General features: G+C 37.0%; 1 protein-coding gene across 1 annotated transcript in view; it reads left to right on the top strand.

Moving 5' to 3' along the window:
* ATG3 (autophagy related 3) overlaps positions 1–20,970 on the top strand; it is a 40,718-nt gene extending 19,748 nt beyond the window's left edge. The window contains exons 6-12 of the mRNA XM_007947430.2: positions 194–243; positions 4,374–4,455; positions 14,421–14,455; positions 14,718–14,873; positions 15,657–15,784; positions 18,799–18,867; positions 20,889–20,970. Coding sequence (XP_007945621.1) covers positions 194–243; positions 4,374–4,455; positions 14,421–14,455; positions 14,718–14,873; positions 15,657–15,784; positions 18,799–18,867; positions 20,889–20,970 — 602 coding nt within the window. The remainder of the gene's footprint in view (positions 1–193; positions 244–4,373; positions 4,456–14,420; positions 14,456–14,717; positions 14,874–15,656; positions 15,785–18,798; positions 18,868–20,888) is intronic.
* Positions 20,971–23,611: the final 2,641 nt, after the last annotated feature.

The following is a 23,611-nucleotide window of genomic DNA, read 5'->3' as shown; positions in this document are numbered from 1 at the left end:
CCATTTTTTAATTGGATTGTTTGTCTTTTTGTTATTGAGGTGTTGGAGTGTTCTATAAATTCTAGAGATAAGTCCCTTGTCAGATATGTTATTGAATTTAGGTATTTTTAAATGTCTTTATATTGCTCTAATCAAGTAAATAGGCGTGTAAACAATTTAATTTTAGTTATTATTTTCTGTTGAACTTTAACAGGTATTACAGGAATAACTGAAGCAGTTAAGGAAATTGCACTGGAAAGCAAGGTACTGGTAATTAATTATATTTCTAACTTTAATGACTCATATTTTTAAGATCACTCATATTTTTTTTTACCCACACTCTGGTTATTATTAAGTTCTTTCTAAGTTCCATTTATTTCTCTCCCCTCCCCAATTTTTCCACATGAACATACCAAAACATTACTATTTCCTGTTGCTTCCTTTATTTTCCTTAATCTGTCATATGGTAAAGAAAAATATTTTCTTAGATTCTAACTGGTATAAACTATAATTTTTCACTAATTAAGAAATCTTAAAACATGAATGCTAAGCTAACTTAGAAGAAATTGTCTTAGTTATCTAGAGCTCCAAACACCAAACCAAACTCACTGCTGTTGAGTCAATTCTGACTCATAGCGACCCCTCCTTGGTTTTCCAAGGCGATATCTTTATGGAAGTAGATTGTCCAGTCTTCCTTCTGAGGAGTGGCTGGTGGGTTTGAACTGCCAGCCTTCTGGTTAGCAGTCAAATGCCTTAAGCACTGTGCTATCTATCTAGTACTATATAGTACTAGATAGATAGTACTATCTAGTACTACTGTAATAGAAATACCTTTAGTGGGTGGCTTTAGCAAACAGAAATTTATTTTCTTGAAATTTAGGAGGCTAGAAGTCCAAATTCAGAGTGGGGGCTCTAGGGGAAGGTTTTCTCTCTCTCTTGACTCTGGGGAATGTCCTTGGCAATCTTGTGACATGTATCTTAAGATCCCTTCTATTTGTGTTACTAATTTTGCACTTTTATATCTCAAGAGATTGACTTAAAATACAAGTTATACTGATATGGAAGCTAATAAAGTGGTTCAGTGTTTAAAGTACTTGGCTGCTAACCAGAAGGTCAGTGATTTGAACCCACCAGCTGCTCCATAAGAGAAAGATGAGACGGTCTGCTTCCATAAAGATTTATAGCCTTGGAAACCCTATGGGGCAGTTTTACTGTGCCCTATAAGGTTGCTAGGGAGCTCTGGTGGCATAGTGCCTAAGGCATTTGACTGTTAACCAGAAGGCTGGCAGTTCAAACCCACCAGCTGCTCCTCGGAAGGAAGATTGGGCAATCTACTCACGTAAAGATTTACAGCCTTGGAAAGCCCAAGGGGGGTCACTGTGAGTCGGAATTGACTCGATGGCAGCGAGTTGGGTTTGGTTTATAGGGTTGCTATGAGTTGGAATTAACTTGATGGCAGTAGATTTGGTTTGGTTTCACACTAATATAGCCTCATAAGCCTAACAAATAAGATCCCTTCCCAAATGAGATTATAACCACAGACATAGAGACTAGGATTTACAACACGTATTTTTTGGGAAAACAATCCATAACACTTTATTTGTATCTACTAGCTAAAATTGGTAATTTAATCATTCTTTCCGTATTTTCTTAAAGTTTGTTTTGGTTATTTTTGAAAATTTAAATATAAACTTGAGTTTAATTTCATCCAGGATCATGATATTTTAAATGAGTAGAAACTACATCAGTTAAATTTTATTGTATATTTTATTTGGAGCTAGGGTAAAATATATAATTGGTGAGATTTTCTGCTTAGAAGTTTTCTGTTAATTCAGGCTGTATGCATTCTGTTAGCTTTTCAATTCTAAAGAGAGAACAATTGCAGTTTTCCTTATAGTTTCAGTTGTTTGAAATGATTTGACAAAGTAATACAAAATGCCTTCACCTTTATCTTTTATAAAATTGTTTTGTTAACAGTTAGGTCTCATGATGTTGTTACGTGCCGTCGAGTGGTCTCCGACTCATAGTGACCCCTCCTTGGGTTTCCCAGGTGGTATCTCTATGGAAGTAGATTACCCAACCTGCCTACCAAGGAGTGGCTGGTGGGTTTGAAACGCCAGCCTTCTGGTTAGCAGTCAAGTGCCTTAGGCACTATGCCACCAGAGCTCCCTAGAGGGTAAAATATTTAGATAAAATAATTATATTTCTATTTTCCTTATGAAACATTCACTACAACAGTTACTAGTTTAAGATATTCTTTATATATTTTTGTCACTTGAATCTTTTAGGATTGTTAATTGGAGCTTAATAAAGTGTTAGAAACTGAAACAAATTTCATTATTTTTATTGTAGAATTTTGTTTCTTAAGGGTTAAGATTCACTTCAGTGGTCTGAGAATTCATCCTTTTGAAATTCCACTTTTTGGAGAGTCTGAATGACTAAGGAGAAATCACACAAATGACTTTACTGCTTCAGGAGTTCTTCTTGTTAACTCTGTCCATTATCTTTATTTTATGACTGATTTCTATAAGCCTCTCTCTCATTTAATCTATCTTACATTTATTTGTGTGATAATAGTAAGGCCATTTAGTTCTGTATTTGCTTTTAGATTTTAGCACAGTAGTGTGGATGACTTTTTTTCTTTTTTTTTTTTTTTGGACAGATATGTGACAATTCTCTCAAGTATATATGGTAATGGTTAATTGGTACTTTGTATTCCACTTAATAGGCTCAGTTCCTGCTGTAGGGTTATGACTTCATCAGAATAATTTACAGCTAGAATATATCTTTTCTGTCACTTCCTATTTAGTACAAAACTAAACCAAACTCACTGCCATTGAGTCTATTCCAATTCATAGTGACCCCTATTGGGTTTCTGAGGCTGTAAATGTTTATAGAAGTAGATCGCCCCATCTTCCTTCGTGGAGCAGCTGGTGGGTTTGAATTGCTGACCTTCTCGTTAACAGCCAAATTCTTTATCCACTATACCAGCAGAGCTCCAGAATTTGTATTATATATTGTAACTTAGTGCTTAGAATGCCTGCAATCTAGATCCGAGTATTCATTTTTGTGTTGATGTCTACTGCAGTCTACTGTATCAAGTATGAATATCACAAGCATGATTAAAATTTCTGTTAATGGTCAGTTTGTCAGATACTGCCTCATCTGGTAGTAGACTAGATACTGAAAGTCTTTCCTCTACAGTTTCACATTTTGGACATGATAATGATGTTTAGGATTGTAGTGGTAAATAGAATCATCTCTAAGTAAAACTGTAAATTAGGTGAAAGTAGATGCCCAACTCACTGGCTCACTATATTGGATACTAATTTTCTGAAAATCGTTAAGTGTATGTTAGACCCGTCATTGATTACTATTATTTTTTCATTGTACAGGTAATATTTTTAAGAAATTGAGCTGGAATTCTATGTGTTGGTGATAATGTTGTTGTTTTCTCATTGATTCCAACTCGTAAGGGCTCTATGTGACAGAGTAGAACTTCCCACAGGGTTTCCTAAGCTATAATCTTTATGGGAGCAGATCACCAGGTCTTTCCTCCCGTAGAGCGGCTGATGGATTTGAACCTCTGACCTTTTTGTTAGCAGCCAAGTGCTTAACCATTGTTGTACTGGGGCTTCTTGTAATGCCTGATAACTCTAGCTGAATTCAGCCAGGTTATTGTTAACAAATTAGAGGATAAGAAGGTTTGATTTATATATTATAACAATACATTTATTTTAACTTTTAAATATACTTGTTGTTGTTTGCCGTCGAGTCGGCCCCGACTCATAGCGACCCCTCCTTGGGCTTCCGAGGCAGTATCACTACGGAAGTAGAATTGCCCAACCTTCCTTCCGAGGAGTGGCTGGTGGGTTTGAACCACCTGCCTTCTGGTTAGCAGTCAAATGCCTTAGCCACTATGCTACCAGAGCTCCCTTAAATATACTATGACTTACAAATATATTCTGCTTAGCAGTCAAATGTCTTAGGCACTAAGCCACCAGAGAGCCTACACATAAACCTTTTCTCTCCTTTAAATTATAAGTAGGCAAATTAACATCACTTTGAACTGAATTTCTAAAACTAATACATTGGTTAAATAAATTTTTTTTTTTTTTTTTAATTGGGAATTGGCAAGTATTTTTAAATCATTAGCTTAGGGTTATTCTTAGTGCCCTATACGTTTTATGTTTCTCAGACACATAATTTAGCACATTGTTTTTAATGGTTGGTTTATGATCCTGTCATGCCTACTAGATTATATACTTGTTGAGGGTAAGAAATGTCTTATCACTCTTATTTTCACAGTTGTTAGCAATTTCCTGGCACCTAGGGGCTCAGTATTTGAACTAATTAACATATTTAAATGACTTTAAATATAATTAATTTCAAAGGACAGTTTAAAGCGCCAAGATTGTTCAGCATTATGTGAAGAAGAAGAAGAGGAAGATGAAGGAGAAGCTGCAGATATGGAAGGTATTTGTCTTCTAGATTTGCCTTGATCACACTGAATTATTTATTTGGGTAGGATTTCTAATTGATATGGATGAAAAATTCTACCCCAAAGAGTTCTAAATATTAACATATACAGCAACCTATAGAAGATTTTGTTTAATTTAATCAGTACAAAATCTGTCTTGATCTTGAACTCTTTCTACTTTACCTGGAGCATAGTCTTGACAGCATTTTTTCTACTAGGAAAAATATTAGTCATAAATCTCTAATGCTGGATAAAGCAGCAAGATAAAGATTTTCAGGCTCCTTCTTTAACTATTTCAGACTATAACAAAGTTTGCTCATGTGTTTTTGTATTTTTCCCCCCCTCCTTTTTGGTATCACCTTTCTACTCAAACCCCAAGATACGATTCTTAATGGAGTCTTTTGAAACTACAGAGTCCTTTCATTTTTCCCTGTGATTCTGAAATGCTCTACTAGGGTGACCAGTGGAAAACTACTGCATTAGACCATTGTTACAAAAGGTTGAAATCCACTACGCTAAGGGGGCAGTCATACAGGTCTATGAATATTGACTATCCATAGTTATATTTATAGACTATTTATAGAAACTATTAATAGTTTCCTATTTTATTAATAAGATAATCTTTAATACATATGAAACCTCAGATATTTAAAAATAGGTAAAGATATTACTGTCACTAAGGTTACCTCTCTGATAAGTCAGTCTGTTTTTATCGTATTCATCTTCTCTGCATCTGGTTCTACTAATCATTTCTCCTCCTTTTTTCCTTCCTTAATTTCTGTGCCCTGAATTTTTCTCCTCCTTCCTGGACTGTTTCTACTCAGTCTTCTAGGGCTTTGTTCCTACTTTCTAGCTACTGTGTAATGGAATTTGACATTATTTTTCCCTTACTTTACACTTCCAGATTTTATTTACTCTCGTGGGTTATATACAGGTATGCTGTGATCAGGCGTTGAAATATGCACAACAGGAAAAATGGTGGATAAATATCACAATGGTGGATAAATTACATGATAGAGAGAGGGTTAACAGTTGGAGTAAGGAAGAAAATATGAAAAAGATAATGCAGGCATTGGAGTATATAAAGTGGTTGAATCCCAAAACTATATACAACTGAGGGTGAGATGCAGATGTTTTGTAGCACATGCCAATTAGTGTGAATAGAGTTAATGTACCATCTTGGCAAGTGGTGGACAAATGGGTGCTAATGAGGGGTTGATAGCATAGCCTAATTGCTAGAGTAGCCTGACTCAAACTATCTTTTGCTTCCGTTTTCCAAATTACTTTTAAATCACCATGGAACCTTGCTGTATGGTGTTGTTAGGGGCCATCGAGTCAACTCTGACCCATAGCGATCCAGTGTACAACAGAACAAAACCCTACCCGATCCTGTGCCATCCTGAGTCTTTGTTATGCTTGAGCCCATCATTGCAGCCACTCCATCAGTCCATCTTGTTGAGCGTCTTCCCCTTCTTTGCTGACCCTCTACTTTACCAAGCATGATATCCTTCTCCAGGGAATGGTCTCTTCTAACAACATGACCAAAATAGGTGAGACGAAATCTGGCCATTCTCACTTCTGAGGAGCATCCTTCCTTCTGGCTGCACTTCTTCCAGGACATATTTGTGCATTCTTCTGCCTATTGTTGTTGTTATGTGCCATCAAGTTGCCTTCAACTCATAGTGACCTTATGTACAATAGAATGAAACACTGCCTGGTCCTGTGGCAGCCCCATGATCCCTACTATACCTAAGCCCATCACCGCAGCCACTGTGTCAGTCCATCTTGTTGAGGGCCTTCCCCATTTTTGTTGACACTCCACTTTACCAAGCATGACATCCTTCTCCAGAGAATGATCCATTCTGACAACATGACCAAAATGGGCGTGATGAAGTCTGGCCATTCTCACTTCCAAGCAACATTTTGGCTGTGCTTCTTCCAGGACATATTTGTTAGTTCATTTAGTAGTCCATGGTACTTTCCTCACCAACAGCACAACTCAAAAGGTAATGGAAACAACTCAAAAACATCAACTCTTCTTCAGTCTTCCTTATTCATTGTCCAGCTCTCACATGCATATGAGGCGATTGAAAATACCATGGCTTGGGTTAAGGGCATTTTAGTCTTCAAGAAGATATCTTTGCTCTTCAACACTTGAAAGTGGTCTTGCAGCAGATTTGCCCAATGCAATACATGTTTTGATGTCTTAACTGCTGCTTCCATTAACGTTGATTGTAGAATCAAGTAATATGAAGTCTGACAACTTCAGTCTTTTCTCCATTAATTGTGATGCTGCTTATTGGCACAGTTGTGAGGATTTTTGTTTTCTTTATATTTTGGTGTAATCCATACTGCAGATTGTAGTCTTTAATTTTCATCAGTAAGTACTTCATGTCATCCTCACTTTCAGCAAGCAAAGTTGTGTCATCTGCATATCTCAGGTTGTTAATGAGCCTTTGTCCAATCCTGATGCCCCGTGCTTCTTCATATAGTCCAGATTCTTGGATTATTTGCTCAGCATACTGGTGGAAGGATACAACAATCCTGATGCACTCCCTTCCTGATTTTAAACTGTCTAATTTTAAACTGTGCAGTATCCCCTTGCTTTCTTTGAACGTCAGCCTCCTGATCTATGTACAGGTTCCTCATGAGTACAATTAAGTGTTCTGAAATACCCATTCTGCTCAATGTTATCCACATTTTGTTATGATCCAAATAATTGAATGCCTTTGCATAGTCAGTACAACCCAAGTAAACATCTTTCTGGTATTCTTTGCTTTCAGCTAAGATCCATCTGACATTAGCAATGATATCCCTTGTTCCACATCCCCTTCTGAATCCAGCTTGCATTTCTGGAAGTTCTCTGTCAATATACTCCTGTAACCATTCTTGAATTATCTTCAATAAGATTTTATTTGCATGTGATATCAGTGATATTGTTTGATAATTTCCACATTTTGTGGGATCACCTTTCTTTGGAATAGGTACAGATATGGATCTCTTCCAGTCAGTTGGCCAGATAGCTGTCTTCCAGATCTTTTGGCATGGCTGAGTGAGTGCCTTCAGTGCAACATCCATTTGTTGAAACATTTCAGTGGGTATTCTGTCAATTCCTGGAGCCTTGTTTTTCGCCAATTCCTTGAGTCCAGCTTCAACTCTTCCTTTGATACCATTGGTTCTTTGGTCATATGCCACCTCCTGAAATAAATGAACATTGACCAATTTATTTTGGTACAGTGATACTGTGTATTCTTTCCATCTTCTTTTGATATTTCCTGCATCATTCAACATATTGCCCATGGAATCTTTCAGTATTGATTTGAGGCTTCAATTTTTTCTTCAGTTCTTTAAGCTTGAGAAATGCCAAATGTTTTCTTCCCTTTTGGTTTTTTAACCAACTTCTGGCAGTCCATGGTATATTATATATGGTATTCTTAGCCAACACCACAATTCAAAAGCATCAACTCTTCTTCAGGCTTCCTTACCTACTCTCCGGCTTTTACATGCAAATGAGGCAATTAAAAATGCCCTGGCTTGGGTTAGGTGCACCTTACTCTTCAAGTGACATCTTTGCTTTTTAACTCTTTAAAGAGGGCTTTTGCAGCAGATTTGCGCAGCGCAATACAGTGTCTCATTTCCTGACAGCTGCTTCCATGGTCTTGACTGTGGATCTCAGTAAAATGAAATCTCTGACAATGTCAATCTGTTCTTCATTTACCATAATGTTGTTTATTGATCCAGTTGTGAAGATTTTCCTTTTCTTTATGTTGAGATATAATTTGATCTTCATCAGTAAGTGGTTCAAGTCATCTTCACTTTCAGCAAGCAAAGTTATGTCATCTGCATATTACAGGTTGTTAATGGTTCTTCCTCCAATCCTCATGCTACTTTCTTCTTCATGTAGTAGTTCTTCATCGTGTAGTTCAGCTTCTTGAAGTATGTTCTAAGCATACAGATTGAATAAGTACAGTGAATCGATACACCCTTCCTGATTTTAAACTATGCAGTATTCCCTTATTCTGTTCAAACAATAACCTCTTAGTCTACGTACAGGCTCTTCATAAGCACAATTAAGGGTTCTGGAATTCCCATTCTTTGCAGTGTTCTTCATGATTTGTTATGATCCACATTCGAAACCTTGCATAGTAAATAAAACACAAGTAAACGTCTTTCCAGTATTCTTTGCTTTCAGCTAAGATCCATTTGACATCAATAATAGCTTTCATTTCACATTCTCTTCTGAATCCAGCTTACACTTCTGCAAGTTCCCTGTCAATATACTGCTGCAACCATTTTTTAATTATCTTTAGCAAGATTTTACTTGTGTGTGATAGTAACGATACTGTTCAATGATTTCCATGTTCTGTTGGATCACCTTTGTTTGGAATGGGCGCAAATATGGAGCTACTTCTAAATTTTTTGGCATAAACGACTAAGTGCTTTCAGCACAGCATCCATTTGTTGCAACTTCTCGGTGGGTATTCTTTTAATTCCTGAAGCCTTGTTTTTTGCCAGTTCCTTCAGTGTAGCTTGGACTTCCTTCTTCAATACCATTGGTTCTTGATCATATGCTGCCTCCTGAAATAGTTGGATAGCGACCAATTCTTTTTGGTACAGTGACTGTGTATTCCTTCCATTTTTTGGTGCTTCCTGGATCATTCAGTATTTTGCCCATAGAATCCTTCAGTATTTCAACTCAAGGCTAGAATTTTTTGTTCAGTTCTTCCATCTTAGAAATGCCTACCGTATTCTCCCCTTTTGGTTTCCTAACTCTAAGTCTTTTCACATTTCATTATAATACTTTACTTTGTCTTCTCAGGCCCCACCCTTTGAAACCTTCAGTTTTTTTACTTCAGCATTTCTTCCATTTGTTTTAGCTACTCTTTGTTCAAGAACAAGTTTCAGAGTCTCTTCTAACATCCATTTTGGTCTTTTCTTCCTTTTCTGGCTTCTTAATGACCATTTGCTTTCTTCATGTATGTTCTTGATGTCATCTTACAACTCATATGGTCTTTGGTTATTGGTGTTCAGTGCATCAAATCTATTCTTCAGGTGATCTCTAAATTCAGGTTGGATATAATCAAGGTCTTATTTTGGCTCTTGTGGACTTATTTTAATTTTCTTTACCTTCAACTTGAACTTACATATGAGAAGTTAATTGTTCCATAGTCAGCTTCTGGCCTTTTTTTGGCTGAACATAGTGTGCTTCTCCATCTCCTCTTTCCACAGATGTAGTTGATCTGGTTTCTGTGTATTCTATCTGTGAGGTCCACATGTGTAGCCACCCTTTCTGTTGTTGAAAGAAAGTATTTATAATGAATAAGTTGTTGGTCTTGCAAAATTCTATCATGTGATCTTCAGCAGCATTTCTATCACCAAGGCCATATTTTCCAACTATTGATGATTCTTGTTTGTTTCCAGCTTTTGCATTCCAGTCACCAATAATTATCAATAATCTTGATTGCATGTTTGGTCAATTTCAGACTGCAGAAGTTGGTGAAAATCTTCACTTTCTTCATCTTTGGCTTTAGTAGTTTGTGTGTAAATAATAGTAGTATTGACTGGTCTTCTTTGTAGTATTATCCTATTACTGATAGCATTGTACTTCAGAATAGATCTTGAAATGTTCTTGTTGACAGTGAATGAAGTGGCATTTCTGTTCAATTTGTCATTCCCAGCATAGTAGACCATAAGATTGTCTGATTCAGAATGGCCAATACCAGTCCATTTCAGCTCGCTAATGCCTAGGATATTGATCTTTATGCATTCCATTTCATTTCCGACAACTTAAATTTTCCTAGATTCATACTTCGTACATTCCACATTCTGATTATCAATGGATAAATGAATGTTTGCTTCTGTTTCCTCTCATTTTTAATCATCCCCCATCAGAAAATGAAGGCCCTGAAAGCGTAATCCATCCACATCATTCAGGTCAACTCTACTTTGGGGAGACAGCTCTCTCCCAGTCACATCTTGAGGACCTTCCAACCTGAGGGGCTCATCTTCCAGCACTGTATCGGACAGTGTTTCAGGGCTATTCATAAAGTTTTCTGGTAATTTATCAGACAGAGTTTCACTGCTATTCATAAGGTTTACAGTGGCCAGTTTTTTTCAGAAGTGCATGGCGTTCTTCTTCCCTGTCTGTCTTTGTCTGGAAGCTCTGCTAAAATCTGTCCACCATGGGTGTCCCTGCTGGTATTTGAAATACCGGTAGCATAGCTTCTAGCCTCACAGCAACACACAACCACCACAGTATGACAAATTGACGGACAAGTTGTGGTGTGTCTAACTGTATATCTGTTCCTAAATTCTAGTAGTGCCTAAGACCTGATTGTTAACCAGAAGGCTGGCAGTTCAAATCCACCAACCACTCCTCGGAAGGAAGGTTGGGCATTCTACTTCTGTAGTTACACCACCTCAGAAACCCAAGGAGGGGTCGCTGTGAGTTGCGTCCGACTCAATGGCATATAACAACAACAACAACAAATTCTAATAAGATTTTTGTCTTTATTTCCATGGTAAACTATTCATGTGGAAATCTGAATGAGTTACTTGTCAGAAATGGAACTCAGCACCATCTTGCACAGAAATGGAACTCAGCGTCTTCTGTGATTGTCACGTAATTGTCCAAGCTGGGGTAGGGGGTTGGGGAGAAACCTATGAACAAAGCACTATTTTTAGACCTTATGGGACTACCACCTTAAGTATCTGACAGACATTTAGCATGTTTGTTATATTTCCCCTAGTTAGGGTTGTTGTTGTTGTTGTTGTTAAGTGCCATCGAGTCGTTTCCGACTCATAGCAACCCCATGCACAGCAGAACAAAACACTGCCCGATCCCGCGCCAGCCCCACAATCCATGCTATACTCGAGCCCATCATCGCAGCCACTGTATCAATCCATCTCCCTGAAGGCCTCCCCCTCTTTCGTCGACCCTCCACCCTACCAAGCATGACATCCTTCTCCAGGGAATGGTCCCTTCTTACAACATGACCAAAATAGGTGAGACGAAGTCTGGCCATTCTTGCTTCCAAGGAGCATTCTGGCTGCACTTCCTCCAGGACAGATCTGTTAGTTCTTTTAGCAGTCCATGGTACTTTCAGCATTCTCCGCCAGCACCACAACTCAAAAGCATCAACTCTTCTTCGGTCTTCCCTATTCATTGTCCAGCTCTCACATGCATACCAGGTGATTGGAAATATCATGGCTTGTGTCAGGCGCATCTTAGTCCTCAAGGAGATATCCTTGCTCCTCAGCACTTGAAACAGTTCCTTCGCAGTTGACTTCCCCAATGCTACATGTCGTCTAATGTCCTGACTGCTGCTTCTGTTGGCATCGATTGTAGAACCAAGCAACGTGAATTCCTTGACAACCTCAATCTTCTCTCCATTTATTGTGATGCTGTTTATTGGTCCAGTTGTGAGGATTTTTGTTTTCTTTATGTTGAGATGTAATCCATACTGCAGACGGTATTCTTCAACCTTCATCAGTAGGTGCCTTAAGTCATCCTCACTTTCAGCAAGCAAAGTTGTATCGTCTGTATATCTCAGGTTGTTAATGATTCTTCCTCCAATCCTGATACCACGTTTTTCTTCATATAGTCCAGCTTCTCGGATTATTTGCTCAGCATATAGATTGAATAAGTGTGGAGAAAGAATACAACCTTGACGCACTCCCTTCTTGACTTTAAACCATGTAGTGTCCCCTTGTTCTGTTCGAACGACAGCCTCCTGGTCAAGGTACAGATTCCTCATGAGTACAATCAAGTGCTCAGGGATTCCCATTCTTCTCAATGTTATCCATAATTTGTCATGATCCACACAATCAAATGCCTTTGCATAGTCAATAAAACACAAGTAAACATCTTTCTGGTATTCTTTGCCTTGAGCCAAGATCCATCTGACAACAGCTATGATATCCCTTGTTCCATGTCCTCTTCTGAATCCGGCTTGAACCTCTGGAAGTTCTCTGTCAATATACTGCTGCATACGTTTCCGAATTATCTTCAGTAATATCTTACTTGCATGTGATATTAATGATATTGTTCTATAATTTCTACATTCTGTGGGATCATCTTTCTTTGTTAAGGAAAGAATTTTTTACATGCAATTTTTCTTTAAAACTATTTTGATGTAAATCTAATGTAACAGGTAGTTCATTTCCATTGTTTATTCAACAAATATTTATTGATCAGTACAGTATCTGGTGGCATAGAGCCTAAGGCATTTGACTGCTAACCAGAAGGCTTGTGGTTCAAACCCATCAGCCACTCCACAGAAGAAAGGTTGGGCAGTCTGCTTCCGTAGTGAAACTGCCTCAGAAATCCAAGGAGGGGTTGCTGTGAGTCAGGTCCGACTTCACAGCAGTGGTTGCGTTTTTTTGCATTTAGTACAATGTCTGTATGTCAGGGACTGTTCTAGGTGTTGTAGATAAAACAGTAGATGTGATCTCATGGAGCTTACATTCTAAATAGGAAAGGCAAAACAAAAGCAAAGTATATATTATGTTACATAGTAGTAAGTGTTATAGAGAAAAATGAAGGAATGAAGAGAGTGGGAAGTCCTGGGGCAGGGATGAATGTTGCTGTTTTTAAATAGATTGGTCAACAAAGACCTCAGAGGAGTGATTGAGTTAATTGAATAGATAAAGGAAGAGTGCAAAAGCCCTGAGGTAGCTTATATAAAATACTGAAAGGAGCCTACTACATGTAGAGTGCAGTGAGAGGAAGTAGTAAGAGGTAGAAGAGGGAGATAAGCAAGGACTAGAAGATCACGTAGGGTTCTGGCTTTAACTAAAATGAGAAGCCGTTGGAGATTTTTCAAGTGGAGGAGTGAGATGGTTTAACATTTTAAGAGAATCAACCTAACTTCAGTAGGAATGGTATAGAATAGTTCAGAGACAGTTGTGATAATCTAGGCAAGAAATAATGGTGGCTTGGGCAAGGGTGGTAGCAGTGAAAGTGGTGAGAATTAGTCAAATTCTGGACGTTTTGAGGGTAGAGCCAAAGAGATTTGCTGCTGTATTGGGTGTGGGGTGTGAGAGACAGACTTAGAGTCAAATGTGACTCTAAGATTTTTCACCTAAGCATCTGGAATGATGCTATTGACTGAGACATGAAAATTATAAGATGGAATTGTAAGTTTTGAATGTGGAATCAGGAGCTTAGTTTTAAACTTACGATGTTTATGATGCCAATTAGTCATTCAGATAGAGACATAGAGTAAGCAATTGGATATCTGGATTGAGAGTCAAGGAATAAATTTGGGAGTCATCAACATATTAATGGTGTATTTAAAACCATTGAAATTATCAAGGGAGTAAGTTGAAGTAGAGATAAGGCAGAGTCCGAGAGCTGAGGCTTTGGTTACTGTAGTGTTAAGGAAAAAAAATGTAGAGGAGAAGAAGGGAAACCAGCAAAAGGGAGAGTTAAGGAGCAGCAGTGAGGTGGGAGGAAAATACAGTATCTTAAAAGACAAGCAAAGAAAGTGTTCAAAGGAGGAGGGGATAAATCTTGCCATATATTGCTGAAAGGTCAATTAAGATGAAGACTAAATGTGCCTCTTGATTCAGCAAAGTGGAAGTAACTGATGTCTTTAACCAAGTATGTTTTATCTAGTTATATAAATAGCCTTGTATATAATGTTGAGTCACTGAGAATTCTATAGTAGTAGTATGCCAATTGCTGTTATTGATGTACTACTGTACCATATGAGTTGGGTCCGACTCGATGGCACATAACAACAACAACAACAAGAATCATAAACCAAGCTTTAAATATGCTGACTTTCTCTGGGTTTTGTAATGTATCCGCTACTCTGGAAGTACAGAATTAGTTCACTTGTATCTTCAGTTAAAAGAAAAGCAAAAGCTTTTTTTTTTGAATGATACTCTGAAGTAATATAATTTGATTTAGGGATTATCTTGGGTTTGATTAATCTTTTGTTGCTTTTTGTAACAGAATATGAAGAGAGTGGATTGTTGGAAACAGATGAGGTTTGTAAATTGAGTTTTCTTTAGTTAATTTTTAATGGGTGAACTTGGGGATTAGTATTTTTACTAATGTTTTGATGTTTCAAGGAAATTTTTCTTCGTATGTTTATTGCATTGATTATAATGCATATGATGATATCTTAAGAGTTTTAAGTTAAATCTGTTTTTAAGAAGAAAACAGAATGTAGTATGGGAAAAATAAATTTTTAGACTGTTGTATTCATACTAATTTTAATGTTCTAAATTTTTCTCCATTACATGCCAGGCTACCCTCGACACAAGGAAAATAGTAGAAGCTTGTAAAACTAAAACTGATGTTGTAGGTGAAGATGCTATTTTGCAAACCAGAACTTATGACCTTTATATCACTTATGACAAATATTACCAGACACCACGACTATGGCTGTTTGGCTATGATGAGGTAAAAATAAAAGAATATATTTGTTAATGTAAATGTTCTAAATCATTTAATTTAATTCTTTATTATATATGTGACTGTATATATATGACTATATTTTAGAAATCTTGTTTTTTTCCATTTTATGATGAATATCAAACTCAATTCTTATCTTGAAACTAAATTACTCATTATGATAATAATAATAATAATATTTGAAAGAAACAATCTATTGCATATTTATTCCTTGGCCTCTGATTACATCCCTTCAAAATGTGAGGAAGATTGAACCTGGATTCTTGTATGAAATTTTGTTTGTGATTGTATTTATTGTACATACAGGCTTTTACATGTGATCATGTTGTATATGTTTGTGGGTTTGTTTGTTTTTTTGCCCCCTTGAGACATAAAACCTTTTTCCTTTATCTGTTTTTTAACTGAATAAAGAATAGTTAAAATAAAAATAACTTGTTGAACTTGTATCCTTACGACTTTAAATGGGAAACAAAACAAAACAAAATAGGCCTAGAAGATGAGTTACAAAATTATAAAATGTTTTGACAGCTGTGAACCTACTTTTTGTGGGATATTCATTGCATTAGGTGGTGCTTAATGTTACTTAGACTAGATATATAGGCTTGCTGATAGAAATGAATTATAAACTACCCCTCTCCAGTAATCTAGTAATTCTAAATAATATGTAATTCTAAATTGTAAGTAACAGGTGTAGGGGTGGAGAGAATAAAAAGAGAAAACATTGAGATTTTAGGCTTAACAGTAATTTCAAGGCACTTTTTATGCTTTCAGCAACGGCAGCCTTTAACAGTTGATCACATGTATGAAGACATCAGTCAGGATCATGTGAAGAAAACAGTGACCATTGAAAATCACCCTCACCTCCCACCACCTCCTATGTGTTCAGTTCACCCATGCAGGTCTGTATATATTTTGTGTGTATTTCTGTGTGTGTACAGGATTATTATTTGGGAATTTACAAAAGTAATGCCATAACAGAGAAGATTTATAACTTCATATAAGCAAATAAAATTCCCTTTTATCTTCTTTAGAAATGCTCTTACGCTTAGTTAAATATATAAGGAAAAGAGGGGCAAAACCTCACTAAATTATTTTAAATTTAATATATTAAGAATGTATTTATTTATAGAAGTATTGTGATTATACCCCTATTTTCCAAGAATAGATTGAAAAATCCTGTTTCAGATTAAAAAAATACTAATCACTGAGATGTGATTTGCTCTAACATGAATCTATATATTTCTGTGAATATAGAGCACAAAGTTGACCTTACACTTGTTCTGAGTGACTTCCTTAACTCCTTTTATTGGGGGTTGTAGCATGAAGATTTCTGCATTCCTTTATTCTTCAGTTAGAAGGCTTAAAGCCTTATGAGCAAATTAAGTATATTTTGTAATTGTCATTTCATCTAAAAGTCTTATTACTTATGTCATAGACAATATCTCAAATCTTTGTTGAGGGAAACATAGGAAAAAGAGGATAGAAGTAGGGAATAAGGCATTTGACTGCTAACCACAAGGCTGGCAGTTCAAACCCACCAGCCACTCCTCAGAAGGAAGGTTAGGCAATCTATTTGCATAGTGATACCGCCTTGAAAACCCAAGGAGGGGTTGATATGAGTTGACTCCAACGCGACAACAGTGAGTTTGGTTTTGGTTTTTGGTTATATCCCACTCCTGTTCTATTTCTTAGTCCTTAACCCTCAACCTGAGACAAAAAAAATTGCCTAAGTTCAAAGCTCAGGATAGTTAACAAAGTTCTGTATGTGCATTAGCTCTTGCTTTGTTTGGAATTGCATATGGCAGTGGAGATTTTCTTTTTGCCAGTATGTTTTCAGAGGAGTGCTGGTAGTGTAGTGCCAAACGCACTTGACTGCTAACCAGAAGCCTGGAGGTTCAAACCCACCAGCCACTGCTTGGAAGGAAGGTTGGGCAGTCTACTTCCATAGTGATACTGCTTCAGAAACTCAAGGAGGGGTCGCTATGAGTCGGGTCCAACTCAACAGCACACAACAACAACAGTATGTTTTCAGAGGCCAAATAAGTGAGGCTGAGCCTGTATACATTATTTGCTCAGAACTTCCTTTTTAAAAATGATGTTACAGTCTAATTTCTTTAGTTAGTTATTTTTAATATAACTTTCACAAATCTTTGAAAAGTACTGATAACATACTGGAAACATATTTTCAGATAAGAGCTCTTGATAGTCCATTGGCCAGTTACATGAGACATTCAGTGGCCTCTCCCACCTCCTTTCCCATTTAAAAAAAAAAAAAAAAAACTTTACTATTCTCTTCTCCTTGTCTGTAATCTGTTTATTTCCAAACTTTACCTTCCAAAAACCAAACTCACTGCCATCGAGTCGACACTGACTCATAGCAAACCCCTTTGGATTTCTGAGGGGGTATATCTTTATGGAAGTAGATTGCCTAGTCTTCCCTTCACGGAGTGGCTGGTAGGTTTGAACCACCAACCTTCTGGGCACTGTGCTTTAGGCACTGTGCCACCAGAACTCCTTAAACTTTACCTTATAGAATGATTAATTCGTTATTCCATTTGATTTTTGTCAAGAACTGTTCCTAACTATGAAACGTGATTCAACGTTCATTAGTTTTAGTTTTGAACTATCCAATACAATCTAAAAGCTTTTCTGTTGGTTCCTCTTATAGTTTGAGGTTTTAGAATTGTGCTTATCAAACTGAAGAAGGTCTCTTTCTGAGGTGTAAATTTTACTCAGAGTTGAAGAAAGAGGCAAGTAATTTAACTGCAATTAATTTTAAACATTTAAGCAGATTAACACTACATTATGGAATGAATGTAAATATGGCTGAAAGCCTTCAAATGAGACTTAATGGACATTTTAGCCTTTCCATGGGCCATCTCAGAGTCTGCTTTCAGATCCTCAAGTTTAATACATTCACTCTGAACTTCTAAGTTGATTGCCTCTATCATAAAGGTTATATTAATGAAAACTTGAGATGCATTATTTAAGCCTCTCTTATGTATGCAAGGCTTTTTATTTCTTTTATACCTTAACTTTTTCTTAGTTTACATGCCCAATTACTTTAGTGTTACTCTTTTCTATAGCACAGTTAGCCATGAAGAGATGTGTGCATAGGACAAAAACTTAAGATAAATACCTTTATATAAAGCAAAAACTTTATAAAGAGTTAGATAAATTTACTAGTACCCATTAGGGTACTGCTTGCCTCTCACCACTTAGCTTTTCTTTAAACCTCTTAGCTTTGTCTTCTCAGCTAAATATTTAAGCAGTCAAAATCTAAGACTTTTAGATATCTTGTTTGCTTTTTTGACCAGCTATTGCTATGCAACTTACTTGAACTTGCTTGGTCTGTGATTATTTGTTTCTCAGAGCAGACAGTCTTTTCCCAGCATTCATGCCCTGGCATGATTTCCTTTTTTTGGTTTTCTACTGCCATACCCTCTAGTGTCATAGGAAAGCTGGTTCATGCCATTGTGTCCATTGTGACTACCATAGCTTCTTAAAATTACCTCCTCCTCCAATAAAGCTGCCTATATGGCTCATTAATCTGACTTATTGAAGGGTCAAAAAAAAACCAACTCACTGCCGTCAAGTTGGATCTGAGTCATAGCAACCCCTCCTTGGGTTTCTGAGGCAATATCACTACGGAAGTAGATTGCCCAGTCTTCCTTCTGAGGAATGGCTGGTGGATTTGAACTGCCAGCCTTCTGGTTAGCAGTCAAATGCTTTAGGCACTATACCACCAGAGTAGGGAGGGTATATATTATAACTATTATAAGTTTTAAATGAACTCCTTTTTAAGATGGATTCATAATAGTAAGGTAGATTACTTCACAAACAAAAACTTGCTTTTCAAGCTATTTTGATTTAATTGGTCTACACTAATAAGATTTGTTCTTTTTAATTTTAGACATGCTGAAGTGATGAAGAAAATCATTGAAACTGTTGCAGAAGGAGGGGGAGAACTTGGTGTCCATATGTATCCTTACCTGTGTGTGTGTGTGTGTGAGAGAGAGAGAGAGAGAGAGAGAAAGAAAGAGACAGAGAGTGGTGGCAAATTGGCTCTTAGGATTGTTTTTTTTCCCTTTTGGGGTAATTTAATATAACCTTAATGAGAGTACCTATAATTTGTTCTGGCCTCTCATAACTGGAAGTCCTAGTAGGAGTCTTTAAATTATTTAGAAAATGTTATATTGTGGTAGTTAATGCCTTGATCATCATGAGCACATGTCCTTGTATACAAGTTTGTCCTGCCTTATAATAGAGCCTCAGGTTAATCTATACTTTTAGGCAACAATTTGCCAAATGCTTTTTGTCTTAGAAGTAGGAGTGGTTAAGTTGTGAATGGATTAACACAAAACCATTGCTCTTGATAGAAAAGAAACTCAATGGACTTAATTTATTAATGACAAGTGAGTAACCTACTAATTTAAAAGATAATACATGAGTATCTTTTCCTTATGTATATATTCCATTTAACATATTACCAAGTTTACTTTTCCCATGTAAAAGTAAAGTTGTATCAATCTGAGGTCTTTCTAAAGCAAAGAGTTCAACTTGAAGCAAGTAAGCTAATTGAAAAGTAATGCCCATGAAGCATATTTCAGGTATTTTTAACATACAGTATTTTAATTTTTCACCAGATAATATCACCTTTGTTGTTTCTTACTATGGTTCTTTTACTTAGTTTTCTGACCTTGATAAGAGGAATAAATTAAAGTTACTGTCCAAGTAAACTCTTAGATCCTTAAACACAATTAAAGTCAATTGCTTAGATGCCAGGCACTTTGAATTAGTTTGGCACTACGCTGGTATTTATACTTGATAATTCATGCTCCTCAGTGTTAGATGTAGACTGAATCCATGTGTGATTCATTGTAGATGTAGTCCTTGTGTGATTCATTGCTATGTTGGAGGTACAGTAACCTAAGCATCACTAATAAATTATATTCCTTTGTGAAGTATTCATCTAATTTGATATTAAACAAACCAAGAACTTAATGGTGCAAACAAGATTTTATCTGGAAATTTTATTATTTATAGTTTGCGCATTCATCTTTATGTTGGTTCCCCCAGTAAAAATTAAGCACAATGGAACATAGAAAAAAAATCAGTATTTATTAAAGACAGTCCCATGTAGCAGATTCATTGGCAAGTACATTTACTAACCTAGAATCAGTCCATTGTGGAGGATTTCCACTTTTTTTTTTCCTTCTTTTGCTTCAGTGCTTTTATACTCTTCATTCTGTCTCATGTTCTCTAATTTATACTCTAGCAATATCATAAGCAGTAAAGGGACCACTTTCCACTTACTTAAACATAGACGGCCTTGTTCTTTGTTTTACATTAAAATATTTGGGCCTACCTACGTTCAAACCCACCAGCCACTCCTCGAAGTAAGACTGGGCAACCTACTTCTGCAGAGATACTGCCTTGGAAACCCAAGGAGGAGTTTCTATGAGTCAGAATCGACTCGACGGCAGTGAATTTTGTTTTTTGTAAGGATCCCTGGTGGTTCAAGTGGTTAAGTGCTTGACTGCTAACTGAAACGTCGGTAGCTTAAACCTACCAGTTGGTCCACAGGAGAAAGATGGGGTAGTCTGCTCCTACCTTGGATTTATAGTCTTGGAAACCCTGTGGGGCAGTTCTACTCTGTCCTGTAGGGTTGCTGTGAGTTAGAAGTGACTTGACTTGGGTTTTTTGGATTATACGAACTTTAACTCATTAAGAAGTTTCAAACTCAAATATTAAATGACAGTAAATGGTCACACAGTCTTAAAGTTATAGATAGCCTCATTAAGTAGGCATGAACTTGTATGAGTGAATTTCTTTAATATACTTCCTGTAAGATTTTTATCTTAAAACCTTTCTATTCAGATGAAACTATTTTTTCTGAAAAGTTATTGCTTCATATAATTGATAAGTACATTGTTAAAACGTTGAATTATGTAAAACATTGAACTATTCAAAATCTCATTTTCCTTAGCTAAAGACTTTTAGGTATCTTCTAATTTTCTTGAAATTTGTACAAGCTGTCATTCCAACAATAGAATATGACTACACAAGACACTTCACAATGTAATGAAGAGCATAGAATCTATCCTAATTATTGATTCTGATTTTTAAAGACTTAATCCATAGATGTGACCATTGACCATATTCACCAATATACACAATTTCTCTAATAAAGGGGCTTATATGTTTATGCATTAAATAAAAAAAAAAAAGTGTTCCACTACCAGCCTTATTTGTTTAATAAAAAATGAGTGTAAAGAGACTGTTTTTCTTGCTTCTTATCAAAAGGATATAATAGAATTTTCCTAAATAACAGCTTTTTTAGTGAAGAACTATGTCATACAGAATGATGACACAATATTTTTGGTTCAAGTTTATGGAAGGTATTAAAAGTGTCATAGCCTCCTCGGAAGGAAGGTTGGGCAGTCTACTTCTGTAGTGATACACCTCAGAAACCCAAGGAGGGGTCGCTCTGAGTCGGGTCTGATTTGATGGCACCTAACAACAACACAACAACAGCTTAGTTGTTCTGCTGTAACATAAGTACCACAGTAAATGGCTTTCGAGATCAGAAATTTGCTTTCCCATAGTTCTAGGGAGTAAAAGTCAAAATCAGGGTCTCAGCCATGTGGATTCCTTCTTTGATCCTCTCTCTTAGTTTCTGGTGTCCCCAAGCAATCCATTAAGTTTCTTTGCTTGCAGGTGATCTTCACATGTCATCTGTAATTCCTGTGTATGCGAATCTGTGTGTCTATTCTGGCTTTTTAATTAAAACTAAGGTTTTGCTCTACCCTACACAGGTATGACCTGAACTGATTGATTACATTGTGGAAGTTGATTGCCTTATACTACATTGTGTATAAGGTAATTGTATTACATTAGATGGCACCCACAGATCTAAGGTTTAGGATTCCAACACATTTTGGGGGGCTACAATTCATTTCCTAACAGAACCACAACTAGAACTAGAAGAGAGTGTGTATAGTGTTTTCCCTTTTCTCTTCCTCTTAGTTCTCTCATTTTCCCTCTTACTCCAAATCACATGTCTGCTAGTAGTTAATATTTACAGAGCACTTGCTGTGTGCCAGGATATATGCTAAATATTACCATTTATCCTGATTGTTTTATTAAATTGATAACACTAAAAAAAATTATTAAGGATTCAGAAATATTTATCACATCTTGACTGCCTGATAGACTACTTCATAGTATGGTAGACCATTGGAACGCAAAGCTATCTCTTCATTGTATAACCCCAATTTGTTGATCTGGGTATAGGCATTCAGAAAGGCTGTGTGATACCCTGGTAAACACTGAGATCCAAGGAGTGGAACTCAGCTTTTTGACTCTTCTTTGTTTTATTTTCTCATTATATCCTTATATTGCCACTCATCCATTTTATGGAGTTCCCTCTGAAGGAACCTTGTTGTTGTTGTCAAGTGAGTTCCAACTCATAGCGACTCCTACATTCAACAGAACAAAACATTGTTCTGTCCTTCACCATCCTCACAGTCATTGCTGTGTTTGAGCTTATTGTTGTAGCACTGTGTCAGTCCATCTCATTGAGGGTCTTCCTCTTTTTGCTGACCCTCTACCAAGCATGATGTCCTTCTCCAGAGGCTAATCCCTTCTGATAACATGTCTGAAGTACTCTAGCTTAGTTTCATTCTTTTCTTTTCTTCATTCAAGAATAATCTTACCTCCAAAATCCCTTTTTTCCTCCTTTTCCAGTTTTAGTTTAATTCTTGTAAAGGAAATCTTCATAATACATATAATGACTTGGTGGTGGTAAGGTGGTGTTTGACATAGTATTTTATGGAGATACAAGGGTATACTTCATCTACTAATATACTTCAGATATTCTGTTTGCCAACGTAACCAACAAGCTATCTTTCGTAATTCAAATTAACACCAAACTGATTTTATTAGAAAATTATATTTTGAATATCTTTAATATAAATGATCTCCAATATTAGATAATACATTTTTAGGAGTTATGGTGGCATAGTTCCTAAGGCATTTGACTGCTCACCAGAAGGCTGGTGGTTCAAACCCACCAGCCACTCCTCAGAAGGAAGGTTGGGCAATCTAGTTCCATAGTGATATTGCCTCGGAAACCCAAGGAGGGGTTGCTGTGAGTTGGATCCGACTCAACAGCAGTATGTTAGTTCACTTCGGTTTGGTGGCGTAGTACCTAAAGCATTTGAGTGCTAACCAGAAGACTGGAGGTTCAAACTCACCAGCCACTACTCAGAAGAAAGATAAGGCAATCTACTTCCATAGATATACCACCTTGGAAACCCAAGGAGGGATCACTATGAGTCAGATCTGACTCCATGGCAGTGAGCTGAGTTTTTTAAGTGTTTTGTTGTTATGTGCGGTGGAGTCAAACCCGACTCATAGCGACCCCTCCTTGGGTTGCCGAGGCAGTATCACTACGGAAGTAGGATTGCCCAACCTTCCTTCCGAGGAGTGGCTGGTGGGTTTGAACCGCCAGCCTTCTGGTTAGCAGTCAAGTGCCTTAGCCACTATGCTACCAGAGCTCCCTTTTTTAAGCATTTGTTGTTGTTGTTGTTATGTGCCGTCGAGTCGGCCCCGACTCATAGCGACCCCTCCTTGGGTTTCCGAGGCAGTATCACTACGGAAGTAGGATTGCCCAACCTTCCTTCCGAGGAGTGGCTGGTGGGTTTGAACCGCCAGCCGTCTGG

Source organism: Orycteropus afer, unplaced genomic scaffold (assembly GCF_000298275.1).
Source record: "Orycteropus afer afer isolate SDZICR_OR568_19922 unplaced genomic scaffold, OryAfe1.0 scaffold00184, whole genome shotgun sequence".
Taxonomy (NCBI): domain Eukaryota; kingdom Metazoa; phylum Chordata; class Mammalia; order Tubulidentata; family Orycteropodidae; genus Orycteropus; species Orycteropus afer.
This window is presented reverse-complemented; position numbering and strand designations above follow the sequence as displayed.